At 39.3% G+C, this 20012-nt stretch overlaps 1 protein-coding gene and 1 pseudogene across 2 annotated transcripts; both read left to right on the top strand.

The window, feature by feature from the left end:
• The first annotated feature begins 416 nt into the window (after nt 1–416).
• LOC146522583 (GTPase IMAP family member 8-like) lies at nt 417–7456 on the top strand (annotated as a pseudogene). Its single transcript, XR_014872581.1, has 2 exons — nt 417–1519; nt 2652–7456. The product of XR_014872581.1 is annotated as a GTPase IMAP family member 8-like (transcript).
• Nucleotides 7457–8801: 1345 nt separating this feature from the next.
• Nucleotides 8802–18784, top strand: cmasa (cytidine monophosphate N-acetylneuraminic acid synthetase a). The gene is made up of 8 exons (XM_085152832.1): nt 8802–9186; nt 10792–10934; nt 11016–11171; nt 14903–15039; nt 15804–15898; nt 15988–16159; nt 16254–16419; nt 16750–18784. The coding sequence occupies exons 1-8, from the start codon at nt 8972–8974 to the stop codon at nt 16962–16964; spliced, it is 1299 nt and encodes a 432-aa protein (XP_085008958.1). The 5' UTR covers nt 8802–8971; the 3' UTR covers nt 16965–18784.
• Nucleotides 18785–20012: the final 1228 nt, after the last annotated feature.

The raw sequence follows: 20012 nt of genomic DNA, 5'->3' as shown, positions 1-20012 counted from the left end.
CGTTATAATTATACTCGTGGAGCTGAAAGTTTTCCTCTCTTTCGTCCACTTTTGTCTCTACGCAATGTTACTCTGCCTCGCCTCTCTCCTTCACTGAACACAACTCCTCCTCCCCCATCGCTTCACATGCAGGCAACAACAAGATGGACACGGCAGCTATCAAAGAGGAGCTGATCGGTTAAAAGAAAACATCTGGAAATTACTATTTTAGTGCTGGTAGCGTTAATCTCGTTAAAATGACGTTAACGCTATAACTGCATTTACGCAGCAAATGTAAACTTTTAGTTTACATTTTGACTGCACAATTGTGAGCTTTTTTTATGCACAAAAACAACATTGTTTTATTTTATTTATGGATCATTATTATTTAATAAATGCTGATAATTTATTTCTGAGTTGTTTTTTTTCATGTACATCTATGCTGGATGTTAATAAAAGTGCCTGTGTGACATCTGGGACACAACTTTGACTAAGAACTCTCTTTTTGTTCTTACTTTATGGCTTTAAAAAAGCTTGAGATATATATCGTGTATCACCATCCAGCTAAATAATATTGAGATATGAATTTTGGGCCATATGTAACGTAACATAATGTAACATGCTATGCTTTTCAGTTGTACATAGTGGATGCTAGATTTGGCTGTGTGATATGTTACAGAGAAAGTATTTGCCTAGCTTCTGGGCGTTGCCCTGGATGCCTGCCTTGATATGCTATTTCTTTGATTTATTAAAAAGCCACCGAGGGCAGCATGGTGGTTAGCACTGTTGCCTCACAGCAAGAAGGTCCTGAGTTTGCATGTTCTCCCCGTGTTTTAGTGGGTTCTCCATGCAGTTAGAGGGGTTAGGTTAATTGGAAACACTAAATTGCCCATAGGTGTGAATGTGAGTGCGACAGACTGGTGTACCCTGTTTCTCGCCCTATAACACCTGGGATAGGCTCCAGTGACCCTGAAAAGGATAAGCAGTAGCGAATGGATGGATGGATATTCAAAAGCCAAACAGAAATATGATGACATGGAAAATAAGAATTTAAACCCTCAGCTGGCATATATAATGCCCATTTCCATTCAGGGTGGCACAAGCCGCTGTACTCCTAGTTTGAGTCACAAAGTTAATGTCCCAGACAGGGTCTGCATGCAGGTTTGTGAAAGCAACAGAAACATCAATATTAAATGCGGAGTCTGTGATTAACTGTCAATACTCAGAGCTCCACAATTACACAGGCTAAAAACTAGGATTTGAGATTAGCTCTCCTTTTTTTCTTCAATACGCCAAACACAAAATATGAACTCTTCTCTCATACAAAAGTAACTCAACTTGAATCACATGTAACTAACAACTAGCTGTTCCTGTGTCCTTCTGACCTTTTTGCCCCACTTCTCAGACACGTTTCCACACGTTCCAACACAGCAGAGCGATAAAGAGGAAACCGCTGAGCAGCAGAACATCAGCAGAGCCAGAAAATCACACAATAACTGCCTGTAAAAGACAGACATGGCCAGTGAATACACTCGTCCTGGTGAGTACATTTAAAAATACTAATCTATAACATTAATTTTATATAAAGGCTAATAAAAGTCAACAGCCACTTATTAAACCAAACATGTATCAGATTCTAGTCATTATTTTAATTTATGTCCTTGTTTGATCTATCCCTTTAACAATTTCTCTTTGTTATTACTACTTTTAATGGTACTTTGTACACTGTGATTCAAATCAGAAGTTCAGTCTACAAATCCAAAAGCTGGTTCATGAAATGCCCAACATGAACATCAACTCTCAAAAGTTAAAAGAAAAGTTTGACTGAAAAGTTATTTTCTTTTATTAAAGCTTAGAGTCGGAAAGAACGTAGGAACAGAAAATTAAAATCATTTATTAGGAAAAGAATTGCTTTTCAATTAATGTCATCTGCAGTTTCTTGATGACACAAGAAGTGGAAAAAAAAAGATTTGAACAGTTTTCCTACTAAAACTACAGAGGAACAAAAGAAGGAAGGTGTTTTCTTGTCCGTCTCCTTCAACATTTGTTCTGTTCACTAATAAACATGGTTCTTTACCCCGCTTCAGATTAATGGTCCACTCACCAAATCTACCAAGATTTTATTTCCTTGTTTGATCCAATTCCAAAATATTTGTAAAATCTAAATAAAGCCAGATTGCAATGATTAGAAAATGTAACACCCAGATTTTATTTACAATAGAACATAGAAAACACATCAAATATTTAAACTGAGAAAATTACAGTATCTGTGTGCCTTTTCTTTATTTAATTTGATGTAACAGTGGTGACAGAAGTCAGACACCTACTGGTTTGGAGTCTCTAAACAGTTAAATATTACTATACCGTAGGTATCATCATATATGGCGCACATGAAGAGGAAGTCATACAGAGGTTGAAGGGTGAGGGAGAGATGGTGTCTTGACATCATGATCTATAATAATTGACACAGTAAGAAGGTTACTGGTTCAAATCCTTCTGGGATCTTTTTATTTTTTTCCTGGAGTTCGCATGGGTTTCCCACTTCCCAGCTTCCTCCAACAGTCCAGAGACACACTTGACATAATAGAAAATACACATTGTTTGTCTTCAGAGTTTGAATTGTGAATATATTAACTTTAAATTTTACCTTTAAAATGTTTATTACTCTTCAGCAAAACAAGAAGAACCAGAGAAGCCAGAGCTCAGGATTTTGCTTCTTGGAAAAACTGGAGTTGGAAAGAGTGCATCAGGAAACACCATCCTAGGAAAGGAGAATGCTTTTGAATTGAAACCATCAGAGTGTCAGAAGGAAACAGGAGCGTTTGGAGGTCAAAAACTGGCTGTAGTTGACACTCCAGGTCTGTTTGACACCTTTAAGCCTGAAGAGGAGTTGACAGCAGAGATGGAGAGAGCCATCTGCTTTGCTGCTCCTGGTCCTAATGTGTTCCTGGTTGTGATTCAGGCCAACAGTTTCACAAAAGAAGATCAAGAAACAGTGAAAATCATTCAGAAGATGTTTGGAAAAAGGTCAGCATGCTCCATGTTAGTCTTGTTCACCCATGGAGATGACCTGAAGTCAGATGGAGACACCATAGAAGAATTAATCAGTGATAATCCAGCTCTCAGTGACTTCATCAGTTGGTGCGGTGGAGGATATCATGTCTTTAACAACAGAGACAAGGATCCCTCTCAGGTCAGAGAGCTGCTGGAGAAGATCAACAACATGGTTCAGAGAAATGCAGGAAGATACTACACAGTTGAAATGTTCAGAGAGGATGACCTCAGGATTGTTCTTATTGGGAAAACTGGAGTTGGGAAGAGTGCATCAGGAAACACCATCTTAGGGGAAAAAGCTTTTAAAGCCGCAGCAGGTTTTGCCACAGTAACACCACAGTGTCAGAAGAAACCAGGTCTGTTTGATGGTCAAAAACTGGCTGTAATTGATACTCCAGGTTTATTTGACACCAAAAAAACTGAAGAGGAGGTGAAGAGAAGACATCAGTAGATGCATCAACCTTGCTGCTCCTGGTCCTCATGTGTTCCTGGTTGTGATTCAAGCCAACAGATTCACAGAAGAAGAACAAGAAACTGTCAAAATCATTCAGAACATGTTTGGAGAACAGTCAGCATGTTACACTATGGTCTTGTTCACCTGTGGGGACAATCTTGAGGCAGATGGAGTCACCATAGAAAACATGATCAATAATAATCCAATTATCACTGACTTCATCAGTCAGTGCGGTGGAGGATATCATGTATTTAACAACAGAGACAAGGATCCCTCTCAGGTCAGAGAGCTGCTGAAGAAGATCAACACAATGACTGAAAGAAATGGAGGAGGGTACTACACCAATGAAATGTTCAGAGAAGCTCAGAGAGTCATGAACAAACCAGAAGCCGACCTCAGGATTGTTCTTGTTGGGAAAACCAGAGTTGGGAAGAGTGCAGCAGGAAACATCATCTTAAGGGGAAAAGTATTTAAATCAACATCTTCTTCTTCCTCTGTAAACATCAGAGTGTCAGAAGGAAACAGGTCTGTTTGAAGGTCAAACACTGGCTGTAGTTGATACTCCAGGTCTGTATGACACTAAACTAACTAAAGAGGAGGTGAAGAGAGAGATTGTTAGATGCATCTCCTTTGCTGCTCCTGGTCCTCATGTGTTCCTGGTTGTGATCCAACCAAACAGATTCACCAAAGAAGAACAAAAAACTGTGAAAATCATTCAGAAGATATTTGGTGAACAAGCAGCTGATTACACGATGGCCTTGGTAATCCATGAAGATGATGTGAATAAAGACACCATAGAAGAAGCAATCAAACATCCAGATCTCAAAGACTTTATCAGTCAGTGCGGTGGAGGATATCATGTTTTTAACAGCAGAAACAAGGATCGCTCTGAGGTCAGAGAGCTGCTGAAGGAAATCAACAATCTGACTGAAAGAAATGGAGGATGCTGCTACACCACCAATATGTTTGAAGAGGCAGAGAAATCCATAAAAACAGAGATAGAACGACTTCAGAAAGAAAATCCAGAGATGACGGGCAATGAAGCAAGACACAAAGCAGAAAGAAGGAACGAGTTTAGTAAGGGGAACTGGGATGCCATTATTGGTGGAACTGCTGCAAAAGTTAGTGCTGGAGTTGCTACTGCTGTTGGTGCTGTAGTTGCTGTTGGAGTTGGATTTTTTGTTCGAGGAGTGCAAGGTATGGGAGCTGCAGGGGCTGCTGGAGCTGCAGGAAGTGCTGCAGTGAATTCGGCATTAAAAACTACAATTTTAAAATTTAAATTGGGGGATTGTGTTACACAGTAATACTCAGTGGAAGTCAACATTTAGAGTGGGGCAAAAAAGTATTTGGCAGCCACCGATTGTGCAAGTTCTCCCACTTAAAAAGATGAGAGAGGCCTGTAATTTTCATCATAAGTATACCTCAACTGTAAAGAACAAAATGAGAAAAAAAACCCAGAAAATCACATTGTCTTTTTAAAGAATTTATTTGGAAAATAAGTATTTGGTCAATAACAAAAGTTGATCTGAATACTTTGTTATATGCCCTTTGTTGGCAATGACAGCGTTCAAACGTTTTCTGTAGTCTTCACAAGGTTTTCACAGACTGTTGCTGGTATTTTGGCCCATTCCTCCATGCAGATCTCCTCTAGATCAGTGATGTTTTGGGACTGTCGCTGGGCAACACAGACTTTCAACTCCCTCCACAGATTCTCTATTGGATTGAGGTCTGGAGACTGGCTAGGCTACTCCAGAACCTTTTTACAAAGCCACTCCTTCATTGGCCTGTCCACTTTGCAGAAAAACAGCCCCAAAGCATGATTTTTTCACCCCCATGCTTCACAGTGGGTATGGTGTTCTTGGGATGCAACTCAGCATTCTTCCCCCTCCAAACATGGCAAGTGGCGTTTATACCACATAACATTCTCGCCTTCCTCTGGTTCATCCAGATGGTCTCTGGCAAACTTTAGATGGGCAAGGGGACTTTTTGAGCACTGCAGGATTTTTTTCCACACCTAGTGTGTTACTAATCTTTGTTACTGTGGTTCCAGCTCTCTTCAGGTCATTGACCAGTTACCCCCGTGTACTAGTTCTGGGCGTTTCCTCACCTCTCTCAAGATAATTTGTACCCAACGAGTTGACATGTTGCATGGAGCCCTCTTCCCAAGCTGCTTGCCTATTATGGATTGTACACCTGCACAAGACTGGTGTCCTTAGACGGCTCTCTGGTCTTGGCCATAGTGGAGGTTGGAGTCTGACTGTTTGAAGGTGTGGAGATGTCTTTTATACTGATAACGAGTTCAAACAGAGGCCATTGTTACTGGTAACGAGTGGAGAACAGAAGAGCTTCTTGAAGAAGAAGTAACAGGTCTGTGAGGGACAGAATTCTCGCTTGTTTGTGGGTACTAAATACTTATTTTCTGCACCATTATACAAATAAATTATTTAAAAATCATAAAATGTGATATCCTGGGTTTCTTTTTTACATTCTGTCTCTCACAGTTGAAGCAAACCTATGCAGAAAATTACAGGCCTCTCTCATCTTTTTAAGTGGGACAGCAATCTGTGTCTCCCAAATACTTTTTTGCCCCAATGTATCATCAGCTGGTAAACAAAGAATTAAATGAAAAATAATAACAGTAATAGTGTGAACCTTTTTTCAGTATGTGTTAGAAAGAGAAACAGAATATATTGTCGCGAGCTTATACAAGGAGGAGACAGATGTGTCCTTTGGTCTTTCTTCCCACGAGTTAGCCAGGGAGCACAGCCATTCAACAGAAAACACAACAACATCAAAAAGGAGTTCTCTCCACGCAGAGAGAGAGTCACCTGAAACCATGGCAACATTACGCTGCCGCCTGGAACAACAGAACATAGCTGTCATGACCCCAAACAGCCCTGACCCGCTACAATATGTTACCTAAAGAAGAAGGACATGAAGCTGAAAGAAACAATCAGTTTCTTTGGGACAGCTGAGTTTTTGTCATCATTTAGCAGTGACTTATTAAGGACAAATTATCATAAAGACAGAAGAACATAACCACAGCATAGCATAACTGTCTTTATAAGTCTCTTTTTTAATTTTTTTTATGTAAAATATAATCATCAATAACATAGTTTTTGTTAGTTTGCTGAATAGAAACATGTTAATCATCACTGATTATTAGCCTACTTGTAATGATTGGGGGAATTTGAATTTTGAATTCTACTTCTAATCTGACAGACTTATTGGTTTAATGTGTCTTGAAGCTGTGGTCTCACATTTAGTTTGATCTTCTGAATAATGTATCATTAATAAAACAGATTAAATGTATTGATGGAGGGTTTTTTCTTGTCTTTTCAAACAAAAAACCCTGGAATGAACCAGTTTCCCATGAAGAAGATTCACTGAGGTGTTTGAGCTGATCAAATGATGGTGTTAAAGAACAGCAGACATTTATTTCATGTTTTCTCCACTGGGTTAAATACATTTTTATTCAGTGATTAAATGGAACAAATTAAGAAGTCAACAGTCAACTGAAAATAATCTGCACACAGAGGGTTGGAAAAAATGCATCAGCCATCATTATGAATCAGTTTGTTTGGTTTCATCCAGCAGCACCACCTGCTGGACTAACTCTAACCTGCAGTCAAACTTGAAACGAAGCAGAAATATTTCTTTCACCTCTGAACTTTAAGTGTGTGATCATCTGTGCTGAGGGATGCGAAATCGACGAGACTGAATGTGGATGGATTTTTTTTAAATCAACTGCTGCTATTAAAATCAGCTCAAAGTAATAATTAATCAGAAATAATGTGTGTGAATTGTGTCAAAAAAGATCAGAGAAACTTGTTAATATGAGAATAATGTACAAAAAGACCTGAAGTTAAGGCTGGAACTGAAAACACACATTTATTAAACACAACTAAAACAATGTTTAAATAATAATAAAACAAGACTGATACAAACACTGCAAAAAACGTAAGACATAACAGTAATGGTAAGACACTATAATAGTTTTATACATTAATTTTACTCTAGATTAAACTTACAGTTGCTTTACTCGAACAGGATACTATATGAGATATTGTAATAATTGTATTTTTACTGTAAATTAAATTACATCAAATACATTATATTAAATTGACAATTATTGTATTTGAAATATTTCTTACAACAACTACTGTGATATACGGTATTTACTACTAGACCGCCTCAATGTCACTGGGTCAGCCCTATTTCAATACAAACACATTATTGTAAAACGCTGCCACCTTGTGGTAAAATCAGAAATACAGTTCAGAAAATGCTATTTAAGAATGGGTCCTTTAGGAGTAAGTAAACCAGATGTTCCTTCCTAAAAGCATGCAGTACAGTTAAGCATCTGCTTTCATAGCAGCTTGTAAATTTCGTCATTTTAAACTGATTTGTGTTTCACAATTTGGTACGGAAACTGGACTAACTGAAAAGGAGGTGAATAGAGAGATTGTTCTCTTTTGTTGTTTTTTCAGATTCACCAAGAAGGAAAAAGTAATTCAAAATACATTTTGTGAACAAGCAGCACGTTACACAATGACCTTGTTGATCCGTGAAGATAATCTGAAGGAGCAAGATATAATCAATAAACATCCAGATCTCAGTGATATTATCAGTGAGTGTGAGGGAGGACATCGTATTCTTAACAAGAGAAACGAAAATCGCTCTATAAGATCAGAGAGCTGCTGGAAAAATCAACAATAACAGAGCAATAAATGGGGCTGGCATCTAAACACTCAGTGTGAGGGCTGAGTGAAGGATTTTAGGTAAGAGCCAAAGTTTGGTTCTTTAAAATCACAGCCTTTGTAACCGATGGTTTTGTTTTTTTTTTTTTTTTACAGGCTTTTATCCTTTGCCTGCTGAATTAGGAGTGTTGTCCATCTCATTCAAATGGTAGTTTCAACACAGCGGACAGCTCTTTTCATTTCCTGACTGCAGTTCCCCTACCCTTCTTTTTCTAACCTCTTATTCCGGTTAGGAAAAAGAGGTATCGCTGCAGATCAAAGTTAATGTGACTGATTGAACAGGTGTTCCTGGTGTGTGTTCGCTGTTCAAACAGCTGCAGGTACAGCAAAATGTAAGCGAGGAGAATAAAATTTAATACATTTTCCAAATCACCAGATTAATACACAGACAGGTCGGTACAGTGCGTGTGTCCTGGTTTAGTTCATATAATAAGGCGCATAGAACAAACTATAAACCCGCCTCCTCTCCCTGCAGAGGGCTGAGGAATCTTTCATTAATGATGACGCTCTGTTCCGGAGACCTGATTGGTCGGTGGGCGGTGCTTTCACACCTGTTGCTCTCTGATATGAAACTTAACCAGCTCCGGAGCAGGTAGATTTTCTGCACAGGTTATCATAGCGATTTATGTCGGTAATAAGTGAGCCACCTTCATAGTAGGCCACGGAAGTCACCCGGATAAACCCAAACCTTGCTTCGTAGTAGGAGTAGATCTTTGGTGTCGTTATGGCATCCGCTAGACGGAGAAACAATGAGACTTCGTTAGACGAATGTCAGTCATCGAGCAAGCTGCCGCGGAATGACAAGAGTCACATAGCAGCTTTAATTTTAGCTCGAGGGGGAAGCAAAGGGATCCCGCTGAAAAACATCAAGATGCTGGCCGGGGTCCCGCTCATCGGGTGGGTGCTGAGGGCCGCCGTGGACTCGGGAGTGTTTGACAGGTGAGGAAGGACAAGAGCTTTTATTGTAGGGTCAGATGAACGATCACCAACAGCCAACTTTAATTTCTTTTCGTAATGAAAACATCAAATCAGATTTGATTATATTATATTAACCTACTTCTGTCCACATGTCATAACGGCCTCCTTAAAGTATTCTGCACATCAGTAAAGTCAGGGAATATAAATTGCATCAGTTTGCTCCCTGATCGCTACTGCTGAGCAGCTCTGTGTTCAGCTTTCAGTGTGACGTGGAGGAGTCCCACGCGTCCTTTTAGGATGTTTACTTAAACAAAGTCACAAATCAAGAAAACTGCTCGCATTTATCTATTATATTCCACTTCTTTTTTTTTTTCATCGGCGTGACTCCGCAGACATAACCTGCACATTATGAGAAACATTTTCTAACATTTTTGCCAGCGACACGTCAACCTGACGTAACATAAACTTATTTTGACGTTACAAACACTATTATGAGCTGGAATTCGTCTTTTCCCATTAAAGTAGCCCTCAGCTGAAATATAACTACTCAAACTATAAGTTACAATAATTCATACAATTATGCAATAAAACCCTAAAACGTCCTCACTGCCAATAAGTTATTGCAGTGTGAGCTCAGTTTAATTAACAGTTTAGTGCCGCTGTAGCCATCGTTTAACCAGCATGAGCATCATCAAAGCTCTGCTAACTATAAGTGCAGATTTGTTGTTGTTGTTGTTTTGTTTGTTTGTTTGTTTTTATCATACATCAGATCCGCTCATTTAAAAAAAAAAACTGGAGAATGCGCACTGAGCTAGGGCATAATTTATATTCCAGCGAAAAGAACAGCAATTACCAGTTTAGTCTTCCTACAACCGGTTTGTTCGTTTACCGATAAGCTTGGAGGTATGTGTGTCACCAAGAAGCTGGCAGGTTGTGTGCCTGTGGTTAATTACAGACACAAATTCTCATTTTTTTTGTTAGCTTTTTGCAGGTCATATCTTGTTTTCTGATAAGGTGAGACTTCTCTGCCATCATTATCACAGCTGGCTGTGTCATTGTCGACAATTATACTGGACACATTTATTAATATTAAGCCAGGCACGCTGAGTCCAAGAATCCCTCTTAAGTCGCCCCAACAGGTGGATACACAGATTTGATTTTGCAAATTTCCTGATCCACCCCCAATTTGTTCAGTGAGCTTTCATGTGTTAAGTAAAAAGAAAAAAGAAAAAGTGAAGAGACTGAGTCTCAGTCTAATCTCCTTAATTATAATGGATCACATCCATAGACCAAAAGTCGATATCGATATAAAAATGTCAACATAAAAATTAAAAAAGCAAAAAAGAGACGGACGAAACACCCTTGTCACGGTTTGCCAGGGCAAGCCGTGGGGGGGATGTTGGAGAAAGGACCCAAACGCTGGACTTGGTAGAGAAATTAACTGTTTTGTATATCCAAAAACAAAAATATCGGGCGATATATCAGAGTATTGTTTTTCTTAATCACATTGGACATCTCTAATCACTATAGCTTTGGCTATGAGGACAAAATACAGAATGTCTGGTAGTGTTATGAAAAGAGACGGTTACAATTAATAATAATGATTATGCACCTTCACTTTCACAGTGTGTGGGTATCAACGGACCATGATAAAATTGAGGAAGTTGCAAAGGCATGGGGTGCTCAGGTGCACCGGAGGAGTCCTAAAGTCTCCAGAGACTTTTCATCATCAGTAGAAACCATCCAAGAGTTTCTTGAGCACCATAAAGGTAGGAACGTGTTCCTAAGATGGTCTCAAAGCATTGCCCTGCTGCCACACAGTGCAGATTACTCTGCTTTTGTTTTCACAGAGGTGGATATAGTTTGCCACTTCCAGGCTACATCACCGTGTCTCCACCCGTTCCACGTGAAGGAGGCCTTAGAGAAGATCACGGTGCACGGTTACGATTCAGTCTTCGCAGTGGTCAGGAGACACCAGTTTCGCTGGAAGGAGGTTGAAAAAGGATGTAAGGGAGCAAGTCTGCACATTTGACCTCTGATCTCACGTTTACCTTTTACATCTGCCATTTTTTTTAATCTCACCCCAAAATGTGTTACTGTCTTACAGAAAGTATTATGAAGAGAAAGAGAATGAGCTGCCTAGTTAGTTAGAAATATACTGTAGTATATTATTATATAATAAGCTGTATAAGTTTGTATAACTAAACATATCAATGCCCCCCTTATCTGATTGTTATTGCACTACAAACCTCTTAAAAAGCATTTAAAAACAACAAAGAACATAAAATTACTGTAATTAATGAGGTTTGTGTTCTTGGAGTGCTTCTTATATTTCAGCTGCCTAAAGGAAAGTATTTAAACTACTTTTAGAGGGTGTGGTTATCCTGATCATCTTGTTTGTCTTCTCTTCCAAATAGACCTGTGTGTTGTTTTTTTTACACTCACTTTCTCAATTTTCACAAAAAGGTCAGATTTCTTGTTGGTATGTTAAAGGATTCAAATGACAGGGAGGAGCAGCCATTAAATAGATGATCTTTGCACCTGCACCTTAGTAATTATTAACTGTAATAAACAAAATCCAACAGGTGCTTCATCTGATAATTATTGATTTGCATGCAAGCAGCTTTCAGTTTTGATACTTACTCACACTTGTGCTTGTTTTCTACCCGGGGGAAGCACAAAGGCAGTTGTTAGGCATTCATGGATTACTCGTCTCCCTGCAGAGAGTGTTTGTTTTTCAGGCAGTTTACAAAATACAATATACTGCCAAAAGTATTTGCTTGTCTAACCTTACATGCATATGAACGTCCCATTCACAAGGGACGTAGGGTTTAATATGATCTCTGCTGACATTTTGCAACTATAATGGCTTCAACTCTTCTGGGAAGGCTTTCCACAAAATTTAGAAGTTAAATGCAAATTGTTTTTATGATTCTTCCTGGGGCACATTTGCGAGGTCAGACAGTGATGTATGATGAGAAGACCTGCCTCACAATCTTCTCTCTAATTCAATTCAATTCAATTCAATTCAATTCAATTCAATTTTATTTATATAGCGCCAAATCACAACAAAAGTCGCCTCAAGGCGCTTCATAGATACAGAGAAAAACCCAACAATCATATGCCCCCCTACGAGCAAGCACTTTGGCGACAGTGGGAAGGAAAAACTCCCTTTTAACAGGAAGAAACCTCCGGCAGAACCAGGCTCAGGGAGGGGCGGCCATCTGCTGCGACCGGTTGGGGTGAGAGAAGGAAGACAGGATAAAAGACATGCTGTGGAAGAGAGACAGAGGTTAATAACAGATATGATTCAACACAGAGAGGTCTGTTAATACATAGTGAGCGAGAAAGGTGACTGGAAAGGAAAAACTCAATGCATCATGGGAATCCCCCGGCAGCCTACATCTATTGCAGCATAACTAAGGGAGGATTCAGGGTCACCTGGTCCAGCCCTAACTATATGCTTTAGCAAAAAGGAAAGTTTTAAGCCTAATCTTAAAAGTAGAGATAGTGTCTGTCTCCCGAATCCAAACTGGAAGCTGGTTCCACAGAAGAGGGGCCTGAAAACTGAAGGCTCTGCCTCCCATTCTACTTTTAAATACTCTAGGAACAGCAAGTAGGCCTGCAGAGCGAGAACGAAGTGCTCTAATAGGGTGATATGGTACTACAAGGTCATTAAGATAAGATGGGGCCTGATTATTTAAGACCTTGTATGTGAGGAGCAGGATTTTGAATTCAATTCTGGATTTAACAAGAAGCCAATGAAGGGAAGCCAAAACAGGAGAAATATGCTCTCTCTTTCTAGTCCCTGTCAGTACTCTTGCTGCAGCATTTTGGATTAGCTGAAGGCTTTTCAGTGAGTTTTTTGGACATCCTGATAATAATGAATTGCAGTAGTCCAGCCTGGAAGTAATAAATGCATGAACTAGTTTTTCAGCGTCACTCTGAGACAGGATATTTCAAATTTTAGAGATGTTGCGCAAATGAAAGAACGCAGTCTTACATATTTGTTTAATATGTGCGTTGAAGGACATATCCTGGTCAAAAATAACTCCAAGGTTCCTCACAGTGTTACTGGAGGCCAAGGTAATGCCATCCAGAGTAAGAATCTGGTTAGATACCATATTTCTAAGCTTTTCAGCACCGAGTACAATGACCTCAGTTTTATCTGAGTTAAGAAGCAGAAAGTTAGTGGCCATCCAAGTCTTTATGTCTTTAAGACATTCCTGCAGTTTAACTAATTGGTGTGTGTTATCTGGCTTCATGGACAGATAGAGCTGGGTGTCATCTGCATAGCAGTGAAAATGTATGCTATGTCTTCTAATGATGCTGCCTAGGGGAAGCATGTATAATGTAAACAGAATTGGTCCTAGCACTGAACCCTGTGGAACTCCATAATTAACCTCAGTGTGTGAAGAGGACTCTCCATTTACATGCACAAATTGGAGTCTATTAGATAGATAGACTCTGTGAGGCACTCCTCACATAGTGCCTCAGCATCTGTTAACCCTGCTCTGTGATTATATTATTATGTGCCCTACCACTTTTTGGCTGAGTTAAAAGAGGTACCAATAATTAAGTCACTGCACACTGTGCCTGACATTTCTTACCAACCTAAATCAGATGCAGCAGATTCATGTAACAAAACAAAAGTCAGGTACTTGCATCATTTCCCAGTATGTTGATAGCTTAAACAAATAACAAGACACTGATCTTTTCAATCTTGTTCACTCTCCATAGTTATACTAATAATAATCCAAAACATCACCGGTCATCACGGCTGTCACTAGTTCATTTTCCACTTTTCTTCATTTGTATCTTGCATTCACACAGAGTGCCAAAGAGGAGTGCAGCCATCCGTCAGGTGCACAGCTCCAGGTAGTGGCTGGTGGCATTGTAACTTTGAACATTAAACTGCTGCTGTACATTAATAAAACAAAACTAATAACAGCTAACATTTAAAAATCTAGCTGACTAGTCCCACACTTTTGTTTTTTAAAAGAGGCATGAAAGACCCAGAATCTCACAGAAGTGAAGGGTTTTTGCAGGAACAGTGAATCCCCTCAGACAAGAACTAAAAGACTCTTAAGTTCCTACTGTCACCATACAGAGTGCTAATATATCCTGATGCGGTGAATCATAAAATCAAACTTTAAGTCCTAATTTAGTTGTTAATTCCTTTTCACTTGCTTACTTATCACCAATAAGACATTTTGAACCATGCATCCTGTTTCACTTGGCATAAAGTCATTTCACTTTGGCACATACATGTATTTCTAAGTTGTGTTTGTAATTACCCACACAACCTGTCAGTGCACTTGGTTACACACCTACCTCCAGGTTTACAACCAGTTTAAAGGTTAACTCATAAACTGGTTGTTGGAAGTATAAATCGTGACTGTTGTTCTTTTTACTGGAATATCCATTTCATCCTTCTTCATCGTGTACACTCGTGTTTCTTTTTTTCATTAGTTTTATGAACAGATCAATAAAACTCTTAACATGTTTATGATAAAAGACATACAAACAAACAAAGCTACAGAATTTAAGATATTTCTCACAGATTTGGTCACCCACCTACTATGATGGCATGAATTTCCCTTAAATGACTTTTTAAAAACTCAGTTCTCTCACACACTGGTTACTATGTCAAAAAGCAGACAGCTTCTCTGTGTAAATAACTCTTTAATGGAAAGAGGAGTTTGCATTGTTATTAATGGATCCTGTTTCCTTCTAGCTGGTGAGCAAACAGTGCCATTCAATCTGGAGCCAGCCAAACGGCCGCGGCGTCAGGACTGGCCAGGGGAGCTGTGTGAGAATGGCTCATTTTACTTCGCCAAAAAAGAGATCATTGAAAAGGAAGGACACTTGCAGGTAAAGGTGGTGGTGATGATGGTGGTGGTGCATATATGGTTTAAAACGACTATAATGACTTTATAATGACTGAAAAAACAGCCCCAATGCCCAACAGTTAAATCATGCCTTTTTTATTCCTGGTTGGCACCAACATTAAACACACACCTATAAAACAGCAGCAGATGAGATTGATGACAAATGGATCAGATTTCATCAGCTAAGTTGTCAAAGAGATTGTTCAATCCATTTTGCTGGAAAAATATCTGGGCATGCTGTCTGCAACCTTTTGAAATCTCCAGACTCTTTATTATGAAAAGGAGTCCTTGGACTGCAGGAAAAAAAAGTCTGCTTAAAACAGGAACAATGTTATGTTTATAGGAAAAAAGTGTCATTGAATAAGAAGCTGAACTTAACTGTGGGAGGAAATAAAGAAAAACAGACTTTCTGAGCTGGATGTTCTGTGTTGAAAGTTTAGTTAGTTGTGCTCTATTTTTCTGGGATTCTTACTGAAACTGATATTGGGTTCGATTTAATTTGATACTCAGAGTGTTACGTATTTCTCTTTTTAATTGTTGTGTAGTTTGATGTATTTAGGAGAAGAATCTGTCAAAAAACAAAACAAAACCCAAAACATAAGGACAGAGATCTGGCTGGTACCAAACAAGGGAAAAAAAATCTGTAATAAACCAAAGGACCAAATTGGACTGTGACAGCTCCACGGCTTTTCCAAACCCTTTGTGTAACAATACATCTAAGTCATGCTTGTGTTTTCACCTCTGTAGGGCGGTAAGTTAACCTACTATGAGATGCTGCCGGAGTACAGCGTAGATATAGACGTGGACATCGACTGGCCTGTGGCAGAACAGAGGGTTCTCAGGTGAGAAGCGCCGAAAATAATGTCTACCAGTCATCTTTTAATCAACTATCCATTCCCTTTCCTGATCCGGCCTATGTTTCTCCAATCAGGTACGGTTACTTCGGTAAGGACACACCAGAGGTGGTCCGCCTAATGTTCTGCAACATTTCTGGCTGTTTAACTGATGGAAAGATCTTTATGTCTGTGTCGGGAGAGGCAATGGTGTCTGTCAACACCAGAGACACAACTGGGCTTCGGATGCTGCAGGAAGAACAAGTTGAGGTTGGATTTTTTCAGCTGTCTGAACAGAATTATGTAAACTGGCCCATCTTGTGGAACGTCGCTCACAAAACTGCACTCTGTCTCGCTTCACCAGGTCATACTGTTGACCACAGAGAAAGACCCCATTGACCCAGCTTTGCTTCAAAAACTTGAAGATAGGATAAAGTGCAAGGTCGAGAAGGTGGGAAAGGAGCCGCTGAATGATTTGAAGTCAATCGTTGAGAAGAAGAAGCTGGAATGGAAGGATGTGGCGTTCATGGGTAAAACAACTGTATTTTTATGTGTTAACCTCTTAAGCCCCAACGCCCCCTGATACGGGGGCAAAAAGCAGCAGATCAGGTAGGCTTGGGGCTTAAGAGGTTAACAGTTTAATTGGCAGAAATTGGAAATATGTTGATAGTTACTGCTTTAAAAAGTCGTGTATTTAACATTTATGTTAAAGTATTTTGCTGTTTTAATCAAATCTGAATAAAGTCTGGAAACAACTTAACACTTAAAGATGTCTGACTGTTTGTGTTTGTGCAGCCAATCTCTGCAGCTAGTTTAAGTAAATTATTATAAGGACTAATGATCTTCTGTTCCCCTCTCAGGTTTTGATCAAGCAGATGTGAAATGCCTGAACCTGGCAGGGCTGAGTGCCGTACCCGACGATGCTCCGGCTGTGGCTAAAAAGGCTGCAAAGTACATCTGCCGTTGTGCTGGGGGATCGGGAGCCGTGAGGGATTTCACCGAGCACATTCGGCTGCAGAAGCAAATGGCAAAATCTCAGAGGGAGCACGACCGCATCGACCGCCACAACTTCTAATCTTAAAAGGAGTCTACATGGAAAAAGTTGAGAGTAATAAAACAAAACGATGCACATGCATGTTAGAAATATTGAGGCCAGATTTACAGTAGCCCTCTTTCAATCTAAGGTTTTATATATCAGGACATCAAAAAAGTCATGTGGTCCGTACAGAAACGCAAAACACATTAACACATTATAAAACACTTTTTAAAAAAATAAACTACAAGGAAACTGTTCCCACTAAAGGTCCAAACAACAAACTTGTTGCACCACTTGAGGCAACCAAGGCAGCTGGTCACGTGTGACCCAAAAGTAAAGAAAGGTCTGAACCAAGCATCACTGGATATTTCACTAACCATACTGCATCTGACAGAAAAGCAAACAGTCATGTGATTACATGGTGCAAAGTAAGGAATGTAAGCACCTTGACCCAAAATACAACATCCCAGTAAAACTATTTTTCATTTTTATAGCTACAATATTGTGTCAATCCTAGAAGGGATAATAGTTATTTTGTTAAACTAAAGTCTTAAGAATTCAAGTTATACTTTGGCTTAAAATTTACAAGAAAAAGACTAAGTGAAATACTTTTATGCTTACATTGAACTTATGCAGTCCTACTATATGTAATACTTTGACATTCCTACTGCACTGTAAACATTGAATTAGGTATAAACTTTTTATAGTTTCTTTAAAAAATTTTGTTTTTCACTATGGCTAAGCAATGTACTTGACCTCTTAGGTTCTCAAAATTGGGGTCATTTTTAACACTAATAGAAGGTTTTTCGGTTGATTTAATAAACCTGGTCAAAAATATTCCCTGGCATTCATGTCCGACTTGGCAGTAGCTGGGTTAAAGCAAAGAAACTTGCAGTGAAGGTTTTTGTCCCCCCTCCACACACACACACACACACACACACACACACACACACACACACACACACACACACACACACACTATGAATAGGGTTTCTGCACATGGAATAAAAGAAGAAATTTTGACAACGCTTTGAATTTCATACGTTAAATCAGATGTTAATTTAGGTTAGGGTTGAATTCCATCACACAAAGTAAAGCACCAAATGTAAACATAACGCGTTAAGCTAGCACTAGCAAGGCTGCACTGAACTGTCACATTTACTACAAGGACACTGGAGGACTGTACTAGAAAGCAATGTTTGGGGTCAACCCTGAAGCTACCGTGTAAGATCTCTCTGTAATCACAAATCTACAGATGGAGTCACTGTTATGTTTTTCTTTTTCGAAACTGGCATATAGTGCCTCCAAGTCCTGGGAAGAAGTCATGCAAAAATCCAAATAATTACAAGGTCGATGTGAAAAAGAAATGAAGTCCTCTATCACCTCTCCACTCAAAAACATGTCACAGTTATCATGCATCTGTTGTTTATGCCGCTGATATCCCCTGCTGCCCTGCTTCACACATAAGGGCAATGCCTTAAATAAAACTGAAGTTTGATGGTTTCTTAGTAAGGTTTGGAGGTGAAGCTAGCTAGATTCTGTCACTTTCCTCTTTTTGCCGGCTTTATGCTTAGCTAGGTTTCTCCTCACTGTAGCATACTCTAGATTATTCTAGAATAGGGTAAGAAAGCAAACGTATTCTTTAAAAATAAGAATTTATCAGTGTTTGTGAGTGGGTCTTGTGAGGGGGGTAAGGTGGGGTAAGGTGTATGTGTAAAGGTGTATTCTTTATTTCTGTTATTCAAGAATTTTGCATTGCTTTTCTCCTGTGCTTGTTTTGGTTAAATGTCTTTTAAATCATTCTCTGATTTTAATTTGACTGGATTGTGATTATTTTATAATTATTTTTGAATTAATAAAATTAATTTCCTTGTATTTCAAGTTAACAAAACAAATTTGGGTACTGTCATCATTATCCATTTTCTTAACAGGAATGTAGTTGAACAAAGACAATTTAGGTCATCACAAAAACTCAACACTTCATGGCATTTGCTAATGTTATTTTGAACATCAGACAATTTCTCTGCCAAAAGAAATTCTGGCACGGGTCAATTTTGGTCTCCACCCTTTTCCAGCTGAGGACCATGGCCTCAGATCTACTGCCAAATCTGAAAGTGGTGAAAGCCTTCCACCACTTGGCTATACCTTGAAATTCTGTCCTCAAAAATTACAAACGGAATCGGTGACAGACCGATCTCGTTTCTGGTTGAGTCCGACTTATTGCCGGCCCACGAATAACCCACGATAGGTGAAATCTGCAAAGTAGCCAGCTTTATTTTTTACAATTATTATAGATGTTGTAAGTCTGAAAAACCCCACAGTATACACTTTTCTCAGACAGGTATGAACATTTTCACACTTTTCTCTCTTCTTTAAAAACTCTCAAAGTTCAAACCTTCATAGAAAAATAAGTTCAGTATTATAGAATGAAAGTTTTCAGGTCTAGAACATGGGAATAGAGTAGCGCGTGAAAATTCAAGATTAATGAATCAGTGGTACAGAAGTAGAGGAAGCAAGAAGATTCAGTTGAGTAAAGTCTGACTTATCTAACTGTTATGTTTCGCTTCATGGGACTTATAATCCGGTGTGCCTTATGGTCCAAAAAATATGGTAACTTCTACCTTCCTTTAGCATATCAAGAAGTCCAACTTTTTGTGCGATGGTTAGCATCTTCCTCTGCCTTTTGGGTGCTACCAAAGGTGCCTTTGACGGTGCAAAACGTTTCGTCGACATTGTTGTGTTTGTTGGGGAGAAAACTCACAGACACACAGTGCAGCACTTCAGAGTCACACTGCTAGCGATCAAAGATTTATGTAAATTTGACAAGCTGAACGCATTCTCTACTGGACAGAAGACACGGCATGGAGGAGCTTGATTGACAATGGTCTACAACTGACCAGGATGCAGAACACAATGCGCTGTAAGAAAAAAAAACATGCAAAATTGCACACAAAAAAAAATCTGCGAAACAGCGTGGCCATGAAAGGTGAACCACATTATAGCAAGGGACCACTGTACTCCCGAAGCACCTCTCACAGGATACTCAGAGGGACAAGGTCGAATGCCTACTCCAGGTCCACAAAACAC

This window comes from Neolamprologus multifasciatus, chromosome 3 (genome assembly GCF_963576455.1).
Source record: "Neolamprologus multifasciatus chromosome 3, fNeoMul1.2, whole genome shotgun sequence".
NCBI classification, from domain to species: domain Eukaryota; kingdom Metazoa; phylum Chordata; class Actinopteri; order Cichliformes; family Cichlidae; genus Neolamprologus; species Neolamprologus multifasciatus.
The sequence above is the reverse complement of the archived record's forward strand: the minus strand, read 5'-3'. Positions and strand labels throughout refer to the sequence as shown.

Bases quoted from the DNA above. Each gene is read 5' to 3' on its own strand.
- cmasa (XM_085152832.1), top strand. From the start codon at position 8,972: ATGGCATCCGCTAGACGGAGAAACAATGAGACTTCGTTAGACGAATGT. The intron at 15,899-15,987 runs GTGAGAAGCGCC...TTCTCCAATCAG, and splicing joins GCAGAACAGAGGGTTCTCAG to GTACGGTTACTTCGGTAAGG. The intron at 16,420-16,749 runs GTAAAACAACTG...TTCCCCTCTCAG, and splicing joins GAAGGATGTGGCGTTCATGG to GTTTTGATCAAGCAGATGTG.